The 18,404-nt window shown below is 39.6% G+C and overlaps 1 protein-coding gene across 3 annotated transcripts; it reads left to right on the forward strand.

Annotated features, from left to right (window-relative positions):
- Positions 1 to 4,628: 4,628 nt before the first annotated feature.
- On the forward strand, positions 4,629 to 17,520 carry rpl38 (ribosomal protein L38). Of its 3 annotated transcripts, none has more exons than XM_060844935.1 (5): positions 4,629 to 4,682; positions 4,890 to 4,933; positions 11,629 to 11,689; positions 16,352 to 16,474; positions 17,437 to 17,520. In XM_060844935.1, the coding sequence occupies exons 2-5, from the start codon at positions 4,931 to 4,933 to the stop codon at positions 17,460 to 17,462; spliced, it is 213 nt and encodes a 70-aa protein (XP_060700918.1). In that variant the 5' UTR covers positions 4,629 to 4,682; positions 4,890 to 4,930; the 3' UTR covers positions 17,463 to 17,520. The 3 variants fall into 3 exon arrangements, with proteins under 3 accessions (XP_060700918.1, XP_060700921.1, XP_060700920.1); XM_060844938.1 differs by lacking the exon at positions 4,629 to 4,682 and adding an exon at positions 4,738 to 4,801; XM_060844937.1 differs by lacking the exon at positions 4,629 to 4,682 and adding an exon at positions 4,787 to 4,805.
- Positions 17,521 to 18,404: the final 884 nt, after the last annotated feature.

Below are 18,404 nucleotides of genomic sequence, written 5' to 3' on the forward strand. Positions count from 1 at the left end.
TCCTTCCTATAACATTTGTATTCGGGAACATTAAACTGCCAGTCCTGTCCATCCCTGAGCCACAATTTTGTAATTGCTATGATATCCCAGTCCCATACTCCTAACCATGCCCTGAGGTCATCTGCCTTCCCTGTTAGGCCCCTTGCATTGAAATAAATGCAGGTTAATTTATTAGTCCTACCTTGTTCTCTGCTTTGTCCCTGCCTGCCCTGACTGTTAGACTTGCTTCTTTTCTCAACTGTACCAATCTCAGTATCTCCCTGGGATCACCACCCCCCATCCCCCCAGTCTTACTATTTTAAATCCTCCCAAGCAGCTTTAGCAAATCTCCTTGCCAGTATATTAGTCCCCCTCCAATTTAGGTGCAATCCTTCCTTGTGCAAGTCACTTCTACCCCAGAAGAGATCCCAATGATCCAAAATTGTGAATCCTTCTCCTGTACACCAGTTCCTCAGCCGCATATCTATCCTTGTATTCCTACCCTCACTAGCTCGTGTAACTTCCTATATTCTCCCTTCAGAATCTCATCCATTTCCCTTCCTGTGCCGTTGGTACCAATGTGTACAATGATCTCCTGCAGGTCCCTCTCCCCTTTGAGAACATTCTGCACCCTCTCTGAGACATCCTTAATCCTGGCATCAGGAAAGCAACACACCATTCTGATTTTTCACTGTTGGTCGCAGAAACTTCTGTCTGTGCCTCTGACTAGAGAAAGTGAGGACTGCAGATGGTGGAGATCAGAGCTGAAAAATGTGTTGCAGGAATTCCTGAAGAAGGGCTTGTGCCCGAAGCGTCGATTCTCCTGCTCCTTGGATGCTGCCTGGCCTGCTGCGCTTTTCCTCTGACTAGAGAGTCCCCTAACACAATTAATTGCTTGGAACCCAACGTATCCCTCATTACATTAGTGCCTGACTTGATATCAGAAACTTGGCTGTCTGTGCTACATTTCCCTGAATGTCCATCACCCTGTACATTTTCCAAAATGACATACTTGTTTGAAATGGGGATAGCCACATAAGATTCCTGTAATACCTACCTGTTGCTCCTAAGTTTCTTGGAGTTAACACATCTACCTGACTCTATCTGCGGCTTTTCTCCCTTCCCACAACTGCCATCCATCACACCCCCTGGCTCTTGTAAATTCCTCATTGCTTAACTGTTGCTCCAACTGATCCAACAGTTTTTGCAACCAACGACATTTATTACAGATACATTCCTCCGTAATCCGTAAACTCTCTCAAAACTCCCACATCTGACAAGAACATTTAAAAGGCATTTGGATAGGTATATGAATAGGAAGGGTTTGGAGGGATATGGGCCGCTGGCAGGTGGGACTAGATTGGGTTGAGATATCTGGTCGGCATGGACAGGTTGGACCAAAGGGTCTGTTCCCATGCTGTACACCTCCATGACTCTAAGAGCATATCATTCTACTAAAGGCCATTTTGCTCCTTCCAATCTACAGACCCAAAAAAAAGCACCGTCATATTGCTCTACAAAACACTGGCCCAGACTAACTTAGTACTTATAGCTTATATTTTAAAAATTTAATGAAGAGACAGCTTCCAATAAAAATATATATTCAAAAAAGAGCCCACTGTACTCACTATTGTAGATTTACAGCAAGGCTATACTTAAACTGTACTTAAAACTATTCACTTATCTGTTTCTTTGCTGTGACCTTTCTCAAACAGGTTCCTCCAAGATCAGTTGTGAATTTCGCTATTGGTTAAGTTTTCCCAGACACACTCTAATGTCCAGCAATATATGAATTCAAACAACATAGATTCACTGCTGTGTCAGTTAGCAGTGTAGGTTTCTTTCTCTCTCTCCCTTACAGACCATATGCTTGCTGCCTTTGTCTGTCTTTCTCCCTTTTAAAAGTGCCGTTGTTTTGATTTTTTTCCCTAAGTTCCAAAACAATGCAACAGCATGTAAAACAGCATATAAATTACTGCTCCTGGAATTTGAGGAAATCACCTCCAACGCCTGAAATACCTCAAAAAAAGAGAAGCTGTTACAGCTACAAATGTTTCCCATCCTCCAGCTTGGATGTCTTCTTCACGCTGTTATAAATCTGAAAACCATCTGTAATGTCTGTAACAACTATCCATCTGTATTTTCTATAACTAACAGGAGGTTTGTGAATTGTGGTTTAAAGTCACCAGCATTGCATCTGTCCACTAATTTGGAGAGATCATTAATTAATCTATCTATTCTCCTTGCTACTGTACAGTTCTGGTAAATCATATTCTTTCAAATATTTTATTTGGTTCTGAGGTTGAAATAATATTCAAATGTTTTCAATACCTCTTTGAATATGTCTGTTGTTTCTTTTTACCATTTGTGAGCAAGAACATCATTTGATGCACGTCCAATTGTATATAGAAGTGTACTTATAGCTAACAACATAAAGTTTAGAAGTTATTCAGCTTGATAGATCTGATAATACTCAACTGCATTTTCCTGCCTTTTTGCCAGTATCTCTGATTTACTTACTGAATAAAAATATGTCCATCTTAGCCTTGAATGTACTTAACAACCCAACCCCTACAGCCCTCTGCTGTAAAGAAATCCAGAGATTCATTGCCCTGTGGGGAGAAGAGATTCTTCTCCATTTCTATCCTAACTGGGCAACCCATCACTTGGTTGTTTATACCTTCTGATTCCTTGACCCTCCCCCAAGAAGAACAATCCTTTACCATTTACCCTGTCAAACCTCCTTATTTCTTTTATTAAGGTCACCTCTCATTCTTCCAACTCCAATGATTGCAAGCCCAATCTACTCAGTGTCTCCTCACAAAAATCACTATATATCTGGGTTCAACCTAGTGAGCCTTCTCTTGATTGTCTGCAATGCCAGGAAAGCTTTCTTTACATAAGGGAATCAAAACAATTCATAGTATTTTAGATTTGATCTGACTAGTGTGTTGCATCATTTTAGAAGGACATCCCTTTTTTATACTTCCTTCGCTATGAAATAAAGTCCTATATTCCAAAACATTCACTCTCATTTACCTTCAAAGATGCTGCCAGACCTCTGAGCTTTTCCAGCAACTTCTGCTTTTGTTCCTACATTCCATTTGCCTTCCCTACTATCTGCTTAAGTTGTACACTAGCTTTTATGCTTTATGCTTTATGGATTCCCCAAATCTGCAGTCTCTCTCCATTTAAATAATAGTCAGCTCCTCTATTCTTCCTGCCAAAGTTCATAACTTCACATTTTCCCCACGTTACATTCCATCTGCCAGTTTTTTGCCCACTCACCTAACCTATCCATATCCTCCTTTACTCATTGTGTCATGTTTACTATGCACAAATGACACAATGCCACCTCTGTTTGTGTCACCTGTAAACTAGGAATTGACTTTGCTCATCTAAGTCACTTATGTATATAGTAAATATTTGTGGCCCCAGAATTGATCCCTGTGGAATTCCACTACTTATGCCATCTTGGAAATGCCCCCCTTTTGCAAACTCTCTGTCTTCTATTAGCTAGTTAATTATTTATCTATGCTAATTTACTACCTGCAACACCGTGTCCTCTTATCTCATTAAATAGCCTAAGTCTCATGCGTTATTGAATGCCTTTTGGAAATTCAGTATATTCAGTATAAAGGGAAACCACATCTACTGGTTTCCCTTTATCTAGCCTGCTTGTAATTGTGCATGTGCACAAAAATACAGATAATATAAGCTATTCTATATCTGAAGAATTGTTTTCTCAATGATGCTCAATGTTGATTTCTATTTGGGCCAATTTATTGCTTAAATACCTTTCAACCTGAATTTCTACATTGGTTAAAGTTCCTTTTTGTACCAGGGAATTTTAGTTTTCACTCACATAATTTCTGATGTTTGTTCACTCATTGCCTAATTCTGACTTGGTACAGTGTCTCTGCCTTGTTGCTGGCAATTTTTTTCTGTTCCAATGCATCTCTAACCTGATGTGAAATTTAATTTTTGTTTTAAGTATTTTTCAGAATTGAGTGCTGCAACAATATTTTGTTGAATTGCTGTCCTCAACTATCAGCCATTTCTGTTTTCTTTAAAGTCTTCTGGGTTACTATCTTTGCCTCATTGGGACTGCTGCTGCTGCTGAATTAAAACTTCAGATCCCACTACTGCCATTATATTGTGTGCACTGCATCTGTAATGACACCTTCACAGTGGGTAGTACTTATTGCATGCAATCAAGTATTAATCATTTCAGACCCATGTACAATATCTATGTTTCCAAGGCTGCAGATTTTTAACTTTATCCACCCCAATCCAACACTGATACCTCCGCATTGTGGTCCAAGAAGGTAAATCAGTTTGAAGTCAGGCCTCCTGCCACTGTTCCAAGGATAGTCTCTCTGGTATGCAAGGATGTATTTTTTTGTTACAAACAAAAACAGACATTGATGGAAAACACAGCAAAACTAAAGTTCTGAAGAAAGGTCACTGGACACGAAATGTTAACTTTGATTTCTTTCCATAGATGTGTTTTTCCAGCTATTTCTACCTCTGTATGTAATTTTTCTTCATCAGCCGCTTCCTCGTATCGACTTTGTCGTTGCGAGTGTCGCTCGGTGTGTTTAGACCCTGCGCGGAGCCCGTCGGTGAGCGGGGAGGAGGGGCGCAGTTTAATTCCCGGATGTTGAGTGCGGCCTGCTTTCTTTGCTTTCGGCGGTGGAGCTGTAAGTAATCGAGTGGCTGCGGCAGCGGCTTCAATCCGCCGCCATCCTCGGTCGAATCGCGCGGAATCGGCTTAGAACTGAGCGTGGGAGAAAAGGGAGTGTTCCAGCGTCCCTTCGTTGTGGGTATGGGGTAGATCCCGAGTGCGGGGAAGTTTATATTTGATGTGTGTGCCTTCTATATTTTTTTAAATCTCTTGTGTTTTACAGAGTGCGGTTTTCCTCTACTCCGCCTGATTCTCGGCCTAGCCATGGTAAGCCTGGGTGCTTTTAAATCCGAGCCACTATAATACTGTCTAAAACACAGTCTAACCTGGGGCTGGGAGCTGGGGCTGGGGGTCTGGTCTCCCTCCTGTTTAATGTCAGGTCTGCAGTTTGATTGTCGGGGAATCATGAGGAAGCAATTGCAACGGCAGTAGGCTGCTCGGCCCCTCAAAGCCTGCTCCTCCGTTCAATAGTCGAAGAGTGTGGCGCTGGGAAAAAAGCACAGCAGGTCAGGTAACATCCGAGGAGCAGGAGAGCCCACATTTTGGACATAACCCATCATCAGGGATGTGGAGGGGGAAGGGGGCTGGAGGGAAACTGCTGCCTGACCCACTGTGCTTTTCCAGCACCATCAATTTGATTCTAATCTGCAGTACTCACTTTCACCTGGATGGTAACTTCCTTGATTGCTGTGTCCCTCCAGCCTCCTGCTTGTCTGCTTTTCATTCCCACATCTATTTTTTTTTGCCACTGCCATTCAATAGGGTCATGCGTTTTTCTGACACGACTTCCCCTGTCAACTTTGATTTCCCCAACTGATCGAGAATCTAGAACTTCCTTACATTAGGTGTTGGTGTCATCAAGGCAGAGCATTAGATTTTAATATCATTTTCCTGTCAAGAAGCAAATGAGTGTTGAGTAAAAATAGAAATAGCTGGAAATATGCAGCATCTATGGAGAGAAATCAGAGTTAATGTTTAGGGTCGAATAAACTTTTGTTAGGGCATTGAGTAAAACTGGTTCAACACTTTACTGAAGCCAGCTCCCCAATCTTCCTTTAATATTGGAAAGTCAGCAGTGAAGGGTCTTTAAGTTGCTGCATATGTATACTTCTATATTAAGTTTAAAATGAGTTCTTTGAATATTTGACTCCTTTGCCTCTACTGTAACTGGTAATTCTGGAAAAGCTGCTGTTCCTTTCCTTCCAGTTACTCCATATTCAGTGTTCCTCATGAGAAGTAAGTTGAATACTACTTGAACCTGCTGAAGTTACCTGTGTTAACTCTGGTGTCCTTCATTTCACATTAATACTCTGCCCAGGTCACGTCATTCAGACACAGGTCTACTTGCATATTGCTGATAGCCCCCAATGTTACCTGCACATTACCTCTGTTATTGCTATGATTTCATACATGTCTGATATCAGGATATCTGAGGATTTAGTGTTCAATTTCAATCATTAATGAATACACAGATTAGGAGCAGAAGTAGACCTTTTGACTGAACTTGCTGCACCATTTTAAAAAATCACAGATCATCTAATTGTGTTTTGAATTCCATATTCTTAACTACTGGTGACCCTTGATTCCCCTTTAAGAATTTACCTTAAAGAATATGACTTCAAAAAATTCACTGACCCTGCCTTCACCGCCACTTGAGTTACAAAGTTGCACAGCCCTCTGAAAATGAGAAGTTCTGGACTGACCCATGAGGAAACGTCCTTTTCATGTTCACCTTGTCAAGATCTTTCAAAGTCACCTGTCACTCTTCTAAACTCCACTGGGAACAAACCCAGTCTGTCCACTATATCATTACAAGACAATCTCCTCATTCAGCGTATTAATCTAGTAAATTTCCCCTCAATCACTCCAATGAACTTAACATCCTCCCATTAAGTGAGGAGAAAGAAACTGCATGCAGTATTCAAGATGTAGGGTCTGTTTCCACATGCATAACATCTTCAGTATAATGTTCAATTCTGGTCCTAAGAATGCCATCCAATTAGTTGCTTTGCTTGTGTTGTACCAAATAATAACTTTCTGACTTATGCACCAGAACACCTAGATTCCCCTACACCTAGGAATTCTGCAGTTGTACTCTATAATAATACTCCATTTATTCTCCTTTCCAAAGAGAAATCTTCACATTTTCCCGACATTGTTATATCTGAAAGATTTTTGCCCACTTAACCCATGACTTTATCAAGGGAGGGACTTCATTCATAATGCAGCTGAATGTGGCTAAGCTGAGGGAAAGTCCTGAAAGTTCTTTGAGTTGAAGGGATTGTGCTTTGACAATCCCAGCTCTTCCTTTTTATGCATTAGGAAGTTCCATCACCTGGATCTGCTTGATTACAATTTGGCGAGAACTCCTTGAAAATGCAATCAGTTAATACTCTAGGAGAAAGTGAGGACTGCAGATCCTGGAGATCAGGCTTTGAAAAAGAAGAGGAGAATTGATGTTTCGGACATAAACCCTTCATTAAGAATGTGGGGGTGCTCATGGGAGGGGGTGTGGCTGGGAGGGAAGGTAGCTAGGAAGGTGATAGATAGATGAACGTGGGAGTTGTTGGTGGTAGGTGGGGAGGAAGTCATATACTCTGATATAAAGGCAATCATTCTCCCTCTATTATACATATTTACACCATGGTTGTCATGAGGTCCAGGTAATTTTTGTGGAGTGTGTTAAGCAAATGCCATGTAGGTAACCCCTTGTATCACTTTGCTAATGCGATGGTAGTAGATTGGATTGGATTTGCCGTATTCTTTTTCCTTTTGTCTTAAGTACTTGCCCACTATGTATGGTATCTGCCAGTGTTGTTAAAAACTTAGCCAGAGGTGAAGGCGGTGCTGGAGCACAAATCATTATTCCTATAGTTGTGATGATATTGCAGTCCACAGCCTTCAGTATGCTCAGTAGTTTGGCATTTGGAATGCTTCTAATTATCTGAAGGCTGGTTTTATGATAGTTGAACCCTCTGTAGGAAGCTCAGTAGATTATCCACTTGGTTAGCTATAAACTACAGTATTCAGGCTTGACCTTTGTGCTCAAATATGCTTCATCTGTCATTTATGTTTAGGACAGTCATGGAACATCCTCATCCCATAAGTTTAATTGTATGGCTCAATGATAATTGGATGTTGCAGTGGTGTTCCGTTTGAATGAGGTCTTTGCGTCCTGTCTTTGTGGATGCTGACTTTCTATTTTGGGCTGTTGCAGGCAAGGGGTTCCTGTCAATTGTCAGGAATGTTGGATTTCTTCAGGGATACTTTGAGAACTTTGCCAAACATTTACTCGCTCTTTTGGGAGTCTCTGTACTTTAGAATACAGAATAGAGTAATTGTTTTGGGAGCCTGGTGTCAGGCATGTGAGTAAGAAGAAATGTGTGCATCCCAGTCCCTGTAATTGTTTTGCATGATTAGTCCCTCTATTGGTATTGTTGGCTTTGGAGACAATGTTCATATTAGACTATATACCTTGCAAACAAACTGTAGGATTTTATGAAGACAATGGCAGTGGCATTTCTCCAATTCTTTGAGCTGCATACTGTGGATTGTCCCTAAGTCTGTGAAGCATGTAGGAATGCAGGAGTCACTGCAACTCTATAAACCACGAGCTTATTCCCAGATTTGTGCTCCTGGTCCTCAAATATTAATTTTTTTCATTGACCAAAAGTTGAACCAGCACATTGGAAGCAGTGATAGATTTTGCACTGTCTGTTTCAGGGAAGGTTTCTCCAATGTCCTTCTCAATTGCTTCCTCTCAGTGGCAAAAGAACTGTGCACGCTAAGGTGGAGTTTGTCTTGCTAAAGGATATAATTTTCATTGTGTAGCAAGTAAAGATGCAGCAAGGAGCAGCATCAACGGTCCTAACCTTTTTTTAAATCTATGCAATAGTTTATTACACTCGATCATGACAGTTTGAATTCTCACATTTGGCTGTGCTCAGAAATTTATCACCATCTTTGTCTACTGCATTATGACAGTTGATCTGTGACCTTTACTAACAGGACCAGTGCAGAGCCGCGACAGCAAACAACTGTTTTAAACCAGTCACCTTCACCTTTCACTGCAGTTTCAGTCTGTTGAATCTTGACTGAGGCCACTTGTCTTGCACCCTTCATTAATATGCACCCAAAACACACTATCCTGGCCTACACAATCTTGCACTCAGTAATCTGCACTGACTTTTACTCTTCCAAGGCATTTGCTTTTTTTTAAAAAAAACTCCATCCCCTGTTTTAAATCAGTCATTTTCTGGTCCCTGTAACCATGAATTTTCCAGGAATTTTGCGTTCAGTGATATAGACGTCCAACTTTTTTAGTCCCATTGTTTCGGGTTAACCTTTTAGCTTTTCAATCTGATGCACTTAACTTTCTTCCTTAAACCTCTGGCTTTCCACCTCCCTTGATTTAAAACTCAGGTTGATTCTAAGTCCTAATTGCTTTGCTGTTGAATTTTTAATTTTATGTCTTGTATGGTAATATGGATGTTTCACATTAGACGTGCTACATAATTAAAATTGCTTCTGGTAAATGACTCCGAAGATACCTACATGATGTAGACCATCCTTGATATTGTTGAAATGTGACGGTAATGGCCCTTCGGTAATGTATTTTGTAGTTTTCAGTATTTTCTTTTCAACATTGTGACCATTCATTTACAAGTTGAAGTCTGCGGCCAAAAGAGCATTATACTGCTGCTAAAGTTTGTGTAACTCAGATATTCAGACCATGAAGTGATCCACCTGGACTGCAGTTCCATCCTCTCAGGAAAAGACCTCTTGTGGAATGAATTCATTCTGTACTGCTGTATGGTTATGATCCCAACTCTGGTAATACTGAACAAGCCAGATCCCAGAATGAAACCTGGCATGATGGTTTTGTTTTGAAACTCATGTTTATTCACCCACATGATCATGAGACTGCGAATTTTCTTTAACAACAAAATTTTGTACTTTTTTTAAAAAGCTACAGTTTAAATAAAATCTTAATACCCATCAGAGTTAAGTTTCAACCTATTACCCAACATTATCCATTTGAGTCTAAAACCCAAGATATTACCCCTCTACATCAAATCTTGTAAGTTCTATTTTACGGATTCTTCCAATTTCTGTGCTGTGAACTGTGGAATTTTCTTTTCATGAATACCCATAAAACTGCAAATTTAGACATCCTCAGTTGAAATAACCTGCACGTGTGTAACCATACACATCTGGTATGGAAGCTGCACAACTAAACCTTTCGACTGAGGTAACCAATTTCCCTTAACTGTTCTGAAAACAGATAGAAGAGAAATCATAGTTCTGGCCCCAGTCAGAGCTCCTCCATGCTACTCTAAAAACTTTCAAACGCTCCTGGTTTTCTAAACTGAAATTAATCCTTGATTATTCTGAACTGAAAACCTACTGGCCTTCCATATTTAAACCACAGTTTAAACACTTCCCGTTAACACTCCAAGGATTCTCGCTCAACACTGTTCTGGCCTAGGAGGATGATAGAGTCATAGAGATGTACAGCATGGAAACAGACCCTTCGGTCCAACTCGTCCATGCCGGCCAGATATCCTGTCCCAACCCAATCTAGTCCCACCTGCCAGCACCCGGCCCATATCCCTCCAAACCCTTCCTATTCATATATACATCCAAATGCCTCTTAAATGTTGCAATTATACCAGCCTCCACCACATTCTCTGGCAGCTCATTCCATACACGTACTACCGTCTGTGTGGAAAAAGTTGCCCCTTAGGTCTCTTATCTTTCCCCTCACCCTAAACCTATGCCCTCTAGTTCTGGACTCGCCAACCCCAGGGAAAAGGCTTTGTGTATTTATCCTATCCATGCCCTTCATAATTTTGTAAATTCATTCAGGTCACCCCTCAGCCTCTGATGCTCTTGGGGAAACAGGCCCAGCCTGTTCAGCCTCTCCCTGTAGCTCAGATTCTCCAACCCTGGCAACATCCTTGTACATCTTTTCTGAACCCTTGCAAGTTTCATAACATCTTTCCGATAGGAAGGAGACCAGAATTGCACGCAATATTCCAACAGTGGCCTAGCCAATGTCCTGTACAGCCGCAACATGACCTCCCAACTCCTGTACTCAATACTCTGACCAATAAAGGAAAGCATACCAAACGCTTTCCTTTACTATCTTATCTACCTGCCACTCCACTTTCAAGGAGCTATGAACTTGCACTCCAAGGTCTCTTTGTTCAGCAACACTCCCTAGGACCTTACCATTTAAGTGTATAAGTCCTGCTAAGATTTGCTTTCCCAAAATGCAGCACCTCACATTTATCTGAATTAAACTCCATCTGCCACTTCTCAGCCCTTTGGCCCATCTAGTCCAGATCCTGTTGTAATCTGAGGAAACCCTCTTCGCTGTCCACTACACCACCAATTTTGGTGTCATCTGCAAACTTACTAACTATACCGCTTATGCTTGCATGCAAATTATTTATGTAAATGACAAAAAGTAGAGGGCCCAGCACCGATCCTTGTGGCACTCCACTGGTCACAGGTCTCCAGTCTGAAAAACAACCGTCCACCACCACCCTCTGCCTTCTACCTTAGAGCCAGTTCTGTATCCAAATGGCTGGTTCTCCATGTATTCCATGAGATCTAACCTTGCTAATCAGTCTCTCATGGGGAACCTTGTTGAACGCCTTACTGAAGTCCACATAGCTCACATCTACTGTTCTGCCCTCATCAGTCGTCTTTGTTACTTGATTTCCCACGCACAAAGCCATATTGACTATCCCGAATCAGTCCTTGCCTTTCCAAATACATGTACATCCCTAGTTTTGAAGAATTTTTGAAAATAAATACTAACCACCTTTGTGCCACTTTTGAAGTCCAAGTAAATCATAAACTTTTAAGGTGTGAACACTTTTTGAAACCAACTGGTTGTGGTGCTTTTTATTTTGCTTAAAACCAAATATTCATTTTTTTTTGTATTCAAACAGCCTCAAGTAATGTCAGAAATCAAAGACTTCTTGCTAACAGCAAGAAGAAAGGATGCAAAATGTGAGTAAATTATACGGTATTTTTAGCATGGATATTTTATGTCTAAAGTTGTGAATGTGACATTCCTGATGAAGGGCTCTGGCCCGAAACGTCGAATTTCCTGTTACTTGGATGCTGCCTGACCTGCTGTGCTTTAACCAGCAACACATTTTCAGCAATGTGACATAAATAGCCAACATGCATGAATGGGTTTTTTTTGACGGCATTAAAAAAAAGGAAAAACAAATGAAGAAGATAATCTGCAAAGGAATTGGGTTGAGTGGGCAAAAGTTTGACAGGGCAAGAAAGAAATGTGGAAAGAAAGCTAGTCTTTAATCAAATAAATAGAAAATATGTATGAATATATCAACAAAATATTGCTTAAACCACACAATGTGTATATTGGGAACTGGATTGGCCTTGTATGTGAATCGCAATTAGCATGCAAGTAGAATAGTGAATTAGGACTAATTTGTTATGGAGGAATTGAATGTAAAAATAAGAGTCTTATTGCAGCTGCACGGGGTGTTGGTGAGAACATACTTCTGGGTACTGTGTATAGTTTTGGATGTCTCTTGGAAAAATTGTACTTGCATTGGAGACAGTTCAGAGAAAATTTACTTAATCCATTCCTTAGAATAAGAGTTTATCTTGTGCAGGATATGCCTCTACCTGTTGGAATGTAGAAGAATGAAAGGTGACACCACTGAAACACAGATTCTGAGGGGATATGACTGTGTAGAAGATAAAAGATCTCCCTCGTGGGAAGCAGTTTCCAAATAAACAGCTTCTCACTTCAGATAGATGAGAAGAAATTCACTTCTGGGAGATTGTAAATGTTTGGAATTCTCTCCCCAAATGAACAGTGGAGACTAGGTCTTTCGACTATATCCTAGGTGCAGTTAAGGTTGGTCAGTAGGAAGTAAACCCACAATTTAGTTCATCTGATCTTGTTACATGATGACAAGCTTGAGGGGCCAAATGGCCTACTTCTATACCTATTACAAACAAGAAGAAATTAAGCCAGTGTGGCAGTATCTGAAGCGAAAACAGCATTAATGTGACTCTTCAGAACTGACAGCAGTTGGGAAAAGCTGATATTTATGCTGGGGCGGATGTGGTGGTGAGCAACTGGATGGAAAGGGAATGGTGGGGGTAGCACACACAAGTGGGCAGATAAAGGCATAGTTGATGGCTAAGGAAAAAGAGGCATGGAAGACGATAATGGGGCTTACCTGTAGGTGAAAATGAACTGGCTGTACTGACAGCAACTCGCTCGTAACAGGACCTGGGTGGGTAATAGACATGGAAGGGGGTGGTCATGCTCTTAAAGTTCAAGCTTGATATTGAGCCCTGATTCTGTAACTTGCCCAAGTGGAAGATGAAGTATTCTTCCAGCTTTTATTGCATTTCACTGGAGCATTGCAGCGGGCCTGATCAAGAAATGTTGACATGGGAACATGGTATGTTGAGTTGGCAACTAGTTGGAAAGTCAGGGTCATTTTTACATACAGAACACAGGTGTTTCACAAAGTCATGACCCAGTCTGAATTTCCTCTCCACTTTCCTTGTTATGAAACTCTTTATAATTTTGAATTTGGAAATGTCCAATTTTATTGTTAAGTTTGACACTGGCATTGTGTTGATGACTGATTTATCATACTTGACTACAAAAGCAAAATACTGTGGAGTGTGAAAATCTATGTTAAAACAAAATGCCAGCAATATTCCAATGAGGCCTCATCAGTGGAAAGAAAAGCAGTAAAAAGGTTGGCTTTTCATCCAAACTGGACGCAGAGAAAGCCTTTGTCATTAACATAGCTTGTACCTGCAATTAAGAACATAATTCTTCTGTTGCTGTTCACAGCTTCTGTAGATCTATTTATTTCTTGGCCAAATGCAACCCTTACACACACTTCCTTTTGCCATTTAATCTTCTGCCTTATCATTAACCTTCCCCTTTTTTAAAAATTCTTTCCTTGCTTGCCTGTGTATTTTAACAACTTTTTTATCTCCTAATTTCTCTACTTCTGATGAAAGATCTTTGGGATAACCCAGGCATTTGCTTTCCTTTCCACGCGTTGCCTGACTTAAGTCTCCAACATTGATATGAGCAATGACATGTTTCACTATAGGATTGCTGATGTTCTTCATTCTTTCAGCCACCACCTGTTGTATTGGAGCTTGGAGTGCCAAGTATATCTGAAAATATACAGAAACTTTATTATTGAAGAGTGCCATCACAGCCATGCCTGTGGTTAATGGCATGTTGTGTTTACTCAATAGGGTCTCTTGATAACAAAATAATACCTTTATTAGATAATTCAGCATCAAATAAGTGTCCATCCTGGTAATTTCTGGTTTGTGGATATCGATCAACCAATTAAGCCATTTGACTCAAATATTTTAAAGGAAAGCAGAGCATAAATATTTGATATTTGGATGAATTGGCAGCTTTCTGAAAGATTTGTTACTTTTGATTTGGGTAAAACACAACTGCTGGTGACCTGCACTTAAATATTGAAATAGGAAGGAAATTGCATCACTGGAGAAATAATGTAGAAGCTAATCTTTAATTTGATGGAACTTTGGAGAGGTGCAATTTATGCATGAATGGGTTGGTTATGGGTTTTATAAATGCTTGGTTCTTTGCTTCTTCCAGGATTGCCTCAAGTACTGATCTATAGATGTTGATCAGTTGGATTTTACTGTCAGGAATAATGGCTGTTTTCATTTTAAAAGGGTATATCAAAGGATGATGGGAAAGCAGGTGGTGTGAAACTGGCTGCACAGGTCCAATTGGGACAATTATATCGAACTATTCAGAATACTCAAACCTGATTTATTTACCAATCACTACTTTCCTGGGCAATTCTGACAAGTTGGGAAATTCTATTTGTGTACACTTAATTATAAGAATACATTCTCTGCTAATTGTCAGAGATGTGATACTGTGGTAATGAGCCATCAGCAGGTCATAGTGAAATAGAAATCACATGAACAGTAACAAACCGTCCTGTTTTGGGAAGTGAAGGAATATGTAAAGATGTGTAAGAAAAATGGTAAGGTTGATTGTGTCCTGTCAATGGGGTCACATTTGTTAATGGAAGTGAAAAAAGAATTTTTAAGGCTTCATGGTAGATACATGGGTTATATTGACTCCTGCAGAGTACTGCTAATAACAGAGAGGGGAAGAGTTTCTGAAATGTGTTCAGGTGAATTTCCTTGATTTATTGTGAGGAAGGAGACATTTGTGAATATGCTTCAAGGAAGTGAGGTGGATAAAGTCATTGTTTCTCAAACTATACTTTATGATAATCACATTTGAAATTTGGTTTAGTAATAGAAAAGAACAAGGACCAATTTAAGATAACTACTAGAATGGAGGATTATATTCAAAGGGTTGAGAAACCTCTGTCCTGGTTAAGTTGCAATCAAGTTTTACAGTCTTGGTAGATTATTTTTTGGAAAATGTATTCTGGTATAGTTGGTATATTCTGATGGGGCAAAGTATAGGGAAGTCAAAGGCAGAGCTCCCTGGATGAATAAGTGGAAGGAAGCAATTACCTTTAGTTATCATTTTGTCTCATTCAGCCATTTAGTTTGAAGAGCATGGATTTGAACAGATGAAGTGATTGATAGAATTTCTGAATAATTGCACTTGCAGTATTTTGGTTGTGTGGCTCAGATAAGTTACAGAGGAACTTAGATTATCCAGCATTCACTTATCCGAATTTCAGATTATCTGAACAAGATTGCAAGATCCTGTTGCGTGGCTTAAATATGTTATCTAGCGATTGCTTATCCGGCATTCGATTTACCGAACACAATACTCCCCCGCTGCCTGTGGCCTTCGGATAATCGAGGTTCCTCTGTAGTTGGAACATAAGAGACACCATCACAAATGTGGATTCTTGGTTTGAATTCTCTGAAACTGAGAAAAGGAAAGTTTAGTCATCAGTCATTCTGATTAAATTTTGAGGTTGGAGTAAGTAGGTTTGTACCATAAAAGGGTGCTGGGAGAAGGGTTACACAATGTGAAGGCAGACACATCTATTTGTAAGAGCCTTTTTATCAGGAGAGTTATAAACTAGAGATCCACTTAATGGAACAGTCAGTCTCGCTCATCGATTTGAGAGAAACCTGATATTGAGAATCAGAATTTCCTGTAACTGCAGATAAATTTTTCATTGTAATGCTTTTAATGGACTAAGTGGAGAAGCAATAGATTATTGTCTCTACGCTACATAAATGATTCTTCATGAGCTTGTGAAGATTGGTATTTTTTGTGAACCAATTAATAATAGTTGAAGCTCAGAATTTCCATATACCTGAACAACTGAATATCTCCAGTTTATGTAGTTGCATCCACTTGTGAAATATGAACTGCCAATTAGTAGCTTGGCCCTACCAATAACAGGTATCGTGATGACCTGGATCAAAGGGTGTTTTATTGTTGTTGATGTGGAGATATGTTAAGAAATTGATTTCAGTTCTGGATACTTTATCAATCTGAACAGATTGTAATGTCACACCTTTGGAGCAGATGGGATTTGAACCCAGTCTGCATTGCTAGGACAACTCCTGTTTGTGTCTTGGAATGTGCCTCCTTTTTTGATGGAGTGTAATTTTGAATTTTTCTATAGAAGTTTATTTTGTCTCAAGACAATTTCTTTTTTTTAGCTGTGAAAATTAAGAAAAATAAGGACAATGTCAAGTTCAAAGTACGGTGCAGCCGGTACCTCTATACATTAGTCATCACAGACAAAGAAAAGGCTGAGAAACTCAAACAGTCCCTGCCTCCAGGTAAGAAATGGATAGAATGTGCACATCGGTGGGTGAGGATGGTCCAATTTTAATTTTGCCAAAAAAATTAACATTACAATTGGCAGTATATTAGTTACAAGTCTGAAAAGTGTGCACATTTTATGCTGTAACACAGACAAATTTGAAATTGAATTCATGCAAAGTCAGAAATCTCTTGAAGGACTGAAACAACATTCTACCAGATGATATAAAGATAGTGTTGATATTCAGTTTTAAATTAATGGCTACACAGTGAGAACTAACTGCACAAATGCAAATCTGCATGGAGGATCTGGCTGCCGCAAGTTCCACAATTGCAAATCCATAGTCTGTGTTGGGATATCAGTGAATGTGCTTCTTTACAGCTCGCTTGGTATAAGTTCCGTTTACTTAGGAAAGCCAAATCACTGCTTTGAGATGATATCTTAACTTTTGTAGCCTGTTAACTTGTACTAGTCAGGTTTTGTGGCTGAGCTTAGTGCACTAAAAAAATGCTGCTTCATCTGAGATGCTGTTTATTAGATATGACATCAAACCAAACCCAGTCTGCCCTTCGCTGTGCAAGCAATCCAGGGCACTATTTAAAGAGATCCTTTTAACCCTAGCTTCCTAGCTATTTTTTTTCCTTGAGCACTACTTCAAACAAAAAGCTCTATCTTGTTGCTTTGTTTGTGAGAGCTTGCTTTGTGAAGTTGGGTGCTACATTTTACCACTTATTAAACTTAAAAGTATTTGTATATAAAATATTTTGCGATGTTGAGAACGGTGCTGTAAATGTTAATTTTACTGATGACTAGTTGAATTTTAGGTCTAAAAATTCAAATTGCTCTCACCATGAAAACTTAAATCAATATGTTTTCCTTTCCTTTTTAAGTATCTTGTTAATGGGTGTTTATTTGGTAGTTTTGAGATTTTTTTTGTGCCTCTACATTACTCTAACCTCAATATTTTTCTCCCATTAGGTCTGGCAGTGAAAGAGCTGAAGTGAACAGTTGGATTCTCTAGATGTTGTCCAGATTTTATTGAATAAACAAGAATAAAAATTGCTTTGTGATTTGTGATGCTTCTACCTATATAAATAGACTACTTTGCTAACAGTACATTTGCATTGAAATAATGCATCTTGTGAACCCAGAACAAACCAAAGTATAGTCAGTCTGACCAATACTGTGCAGCATGTAGTCGTTCTGTGAAGAATTGATGCAACCAGTTTGTGCACAGTGAGGTCATGCAGACAGTAACAAGAAATGGCTTGTTTTTTTTTGTATTTGTTGGATGAGGTAAGTATTGGCCAAGCGTTTAAAGAACTCTCATGCTCTTCAAATGGAGTGGGGGAAGAGAGACAGCAAAAATGCTTCCATTGTCTTTGTCCACAAAATTTGTTATGTTGGTTCTTGCTGATGCAAAGATTTCTCTAACCTTTTTTTTCAAATGCTTCCACTGGTTTACAAAGACACATCATGGCTGTTTCACTTGTGAAAGATGTCTGACTTACCCAGTTCAAAATTACAATTTGCAGCATCTGCTGAAAGAATAAGCAGGTTTAAAGTGGCTTACTGGAGAGAAGGTTGTAGCTGCTGCAGAAGTTTTTCTTCAGGTGTGATTACCTACTCCCTGTCTGGCTCATGGTCTAAGATCTCCTAACTGACAGTCAATCACTTAATTGTTAGTGGGGCACATTGGTTTGTGGACAAGGACCAATGACAATCTACTTCACCTGTTAACAACATCCTGCTCTAGTTTCTGACAACACTTCTGTAACTCAGCTACGGAGTTGACATTAGGTATCAAATTCCTTACTTTTGAAACATGCAGAAATTTTTATAAATCCCTGGGATCAAAAATGGTTGTTTCTCATTTTCAGTGCAGTTTTTAAAAGTGCAAAAATAACAATGCAATCTTAAAATGAAAACCCTAATTGGGAACTAGA

Source organism: Hemiscyllium ocellatum, chromosome 25 (genome assembly GCF_020745735.1).
Source record: "Hemiscyllium ocellatum isolate sHemOce1 chromosome 25, sHemOce1.pat.X.cur, whole genome shotgun sequence".
NCBI classification, from domain to species: domain Eukaryota; kingdom Metazoa; phylum Chordata; class Chondrichthyes; order Orectolobiformes; family Hemiscylliidae; genus Hemiscyllium; species Hemiscyllium ocellatum.

Excerpts from the sequence above, each read along its gene's own strand:
- rpl38 (XM_060844935.1), top strand. Across the intron at positions 11,690-16,351 it reads AAGAAGAAAGGATGCAAAAT|CTGTGAAAATTAAGAAAAAT; the intron begins GTGAGTAAATTA and ends TCTTTTTTTTAG. Across the intron at positions 16,475-17,436 it reads CAAACAGTCCCTGCCTCCAG|GTCTGGCAGTGAAAGAGCTG; the intron begins GTAAGAAATGGA and ends TTCTCCCATTAG.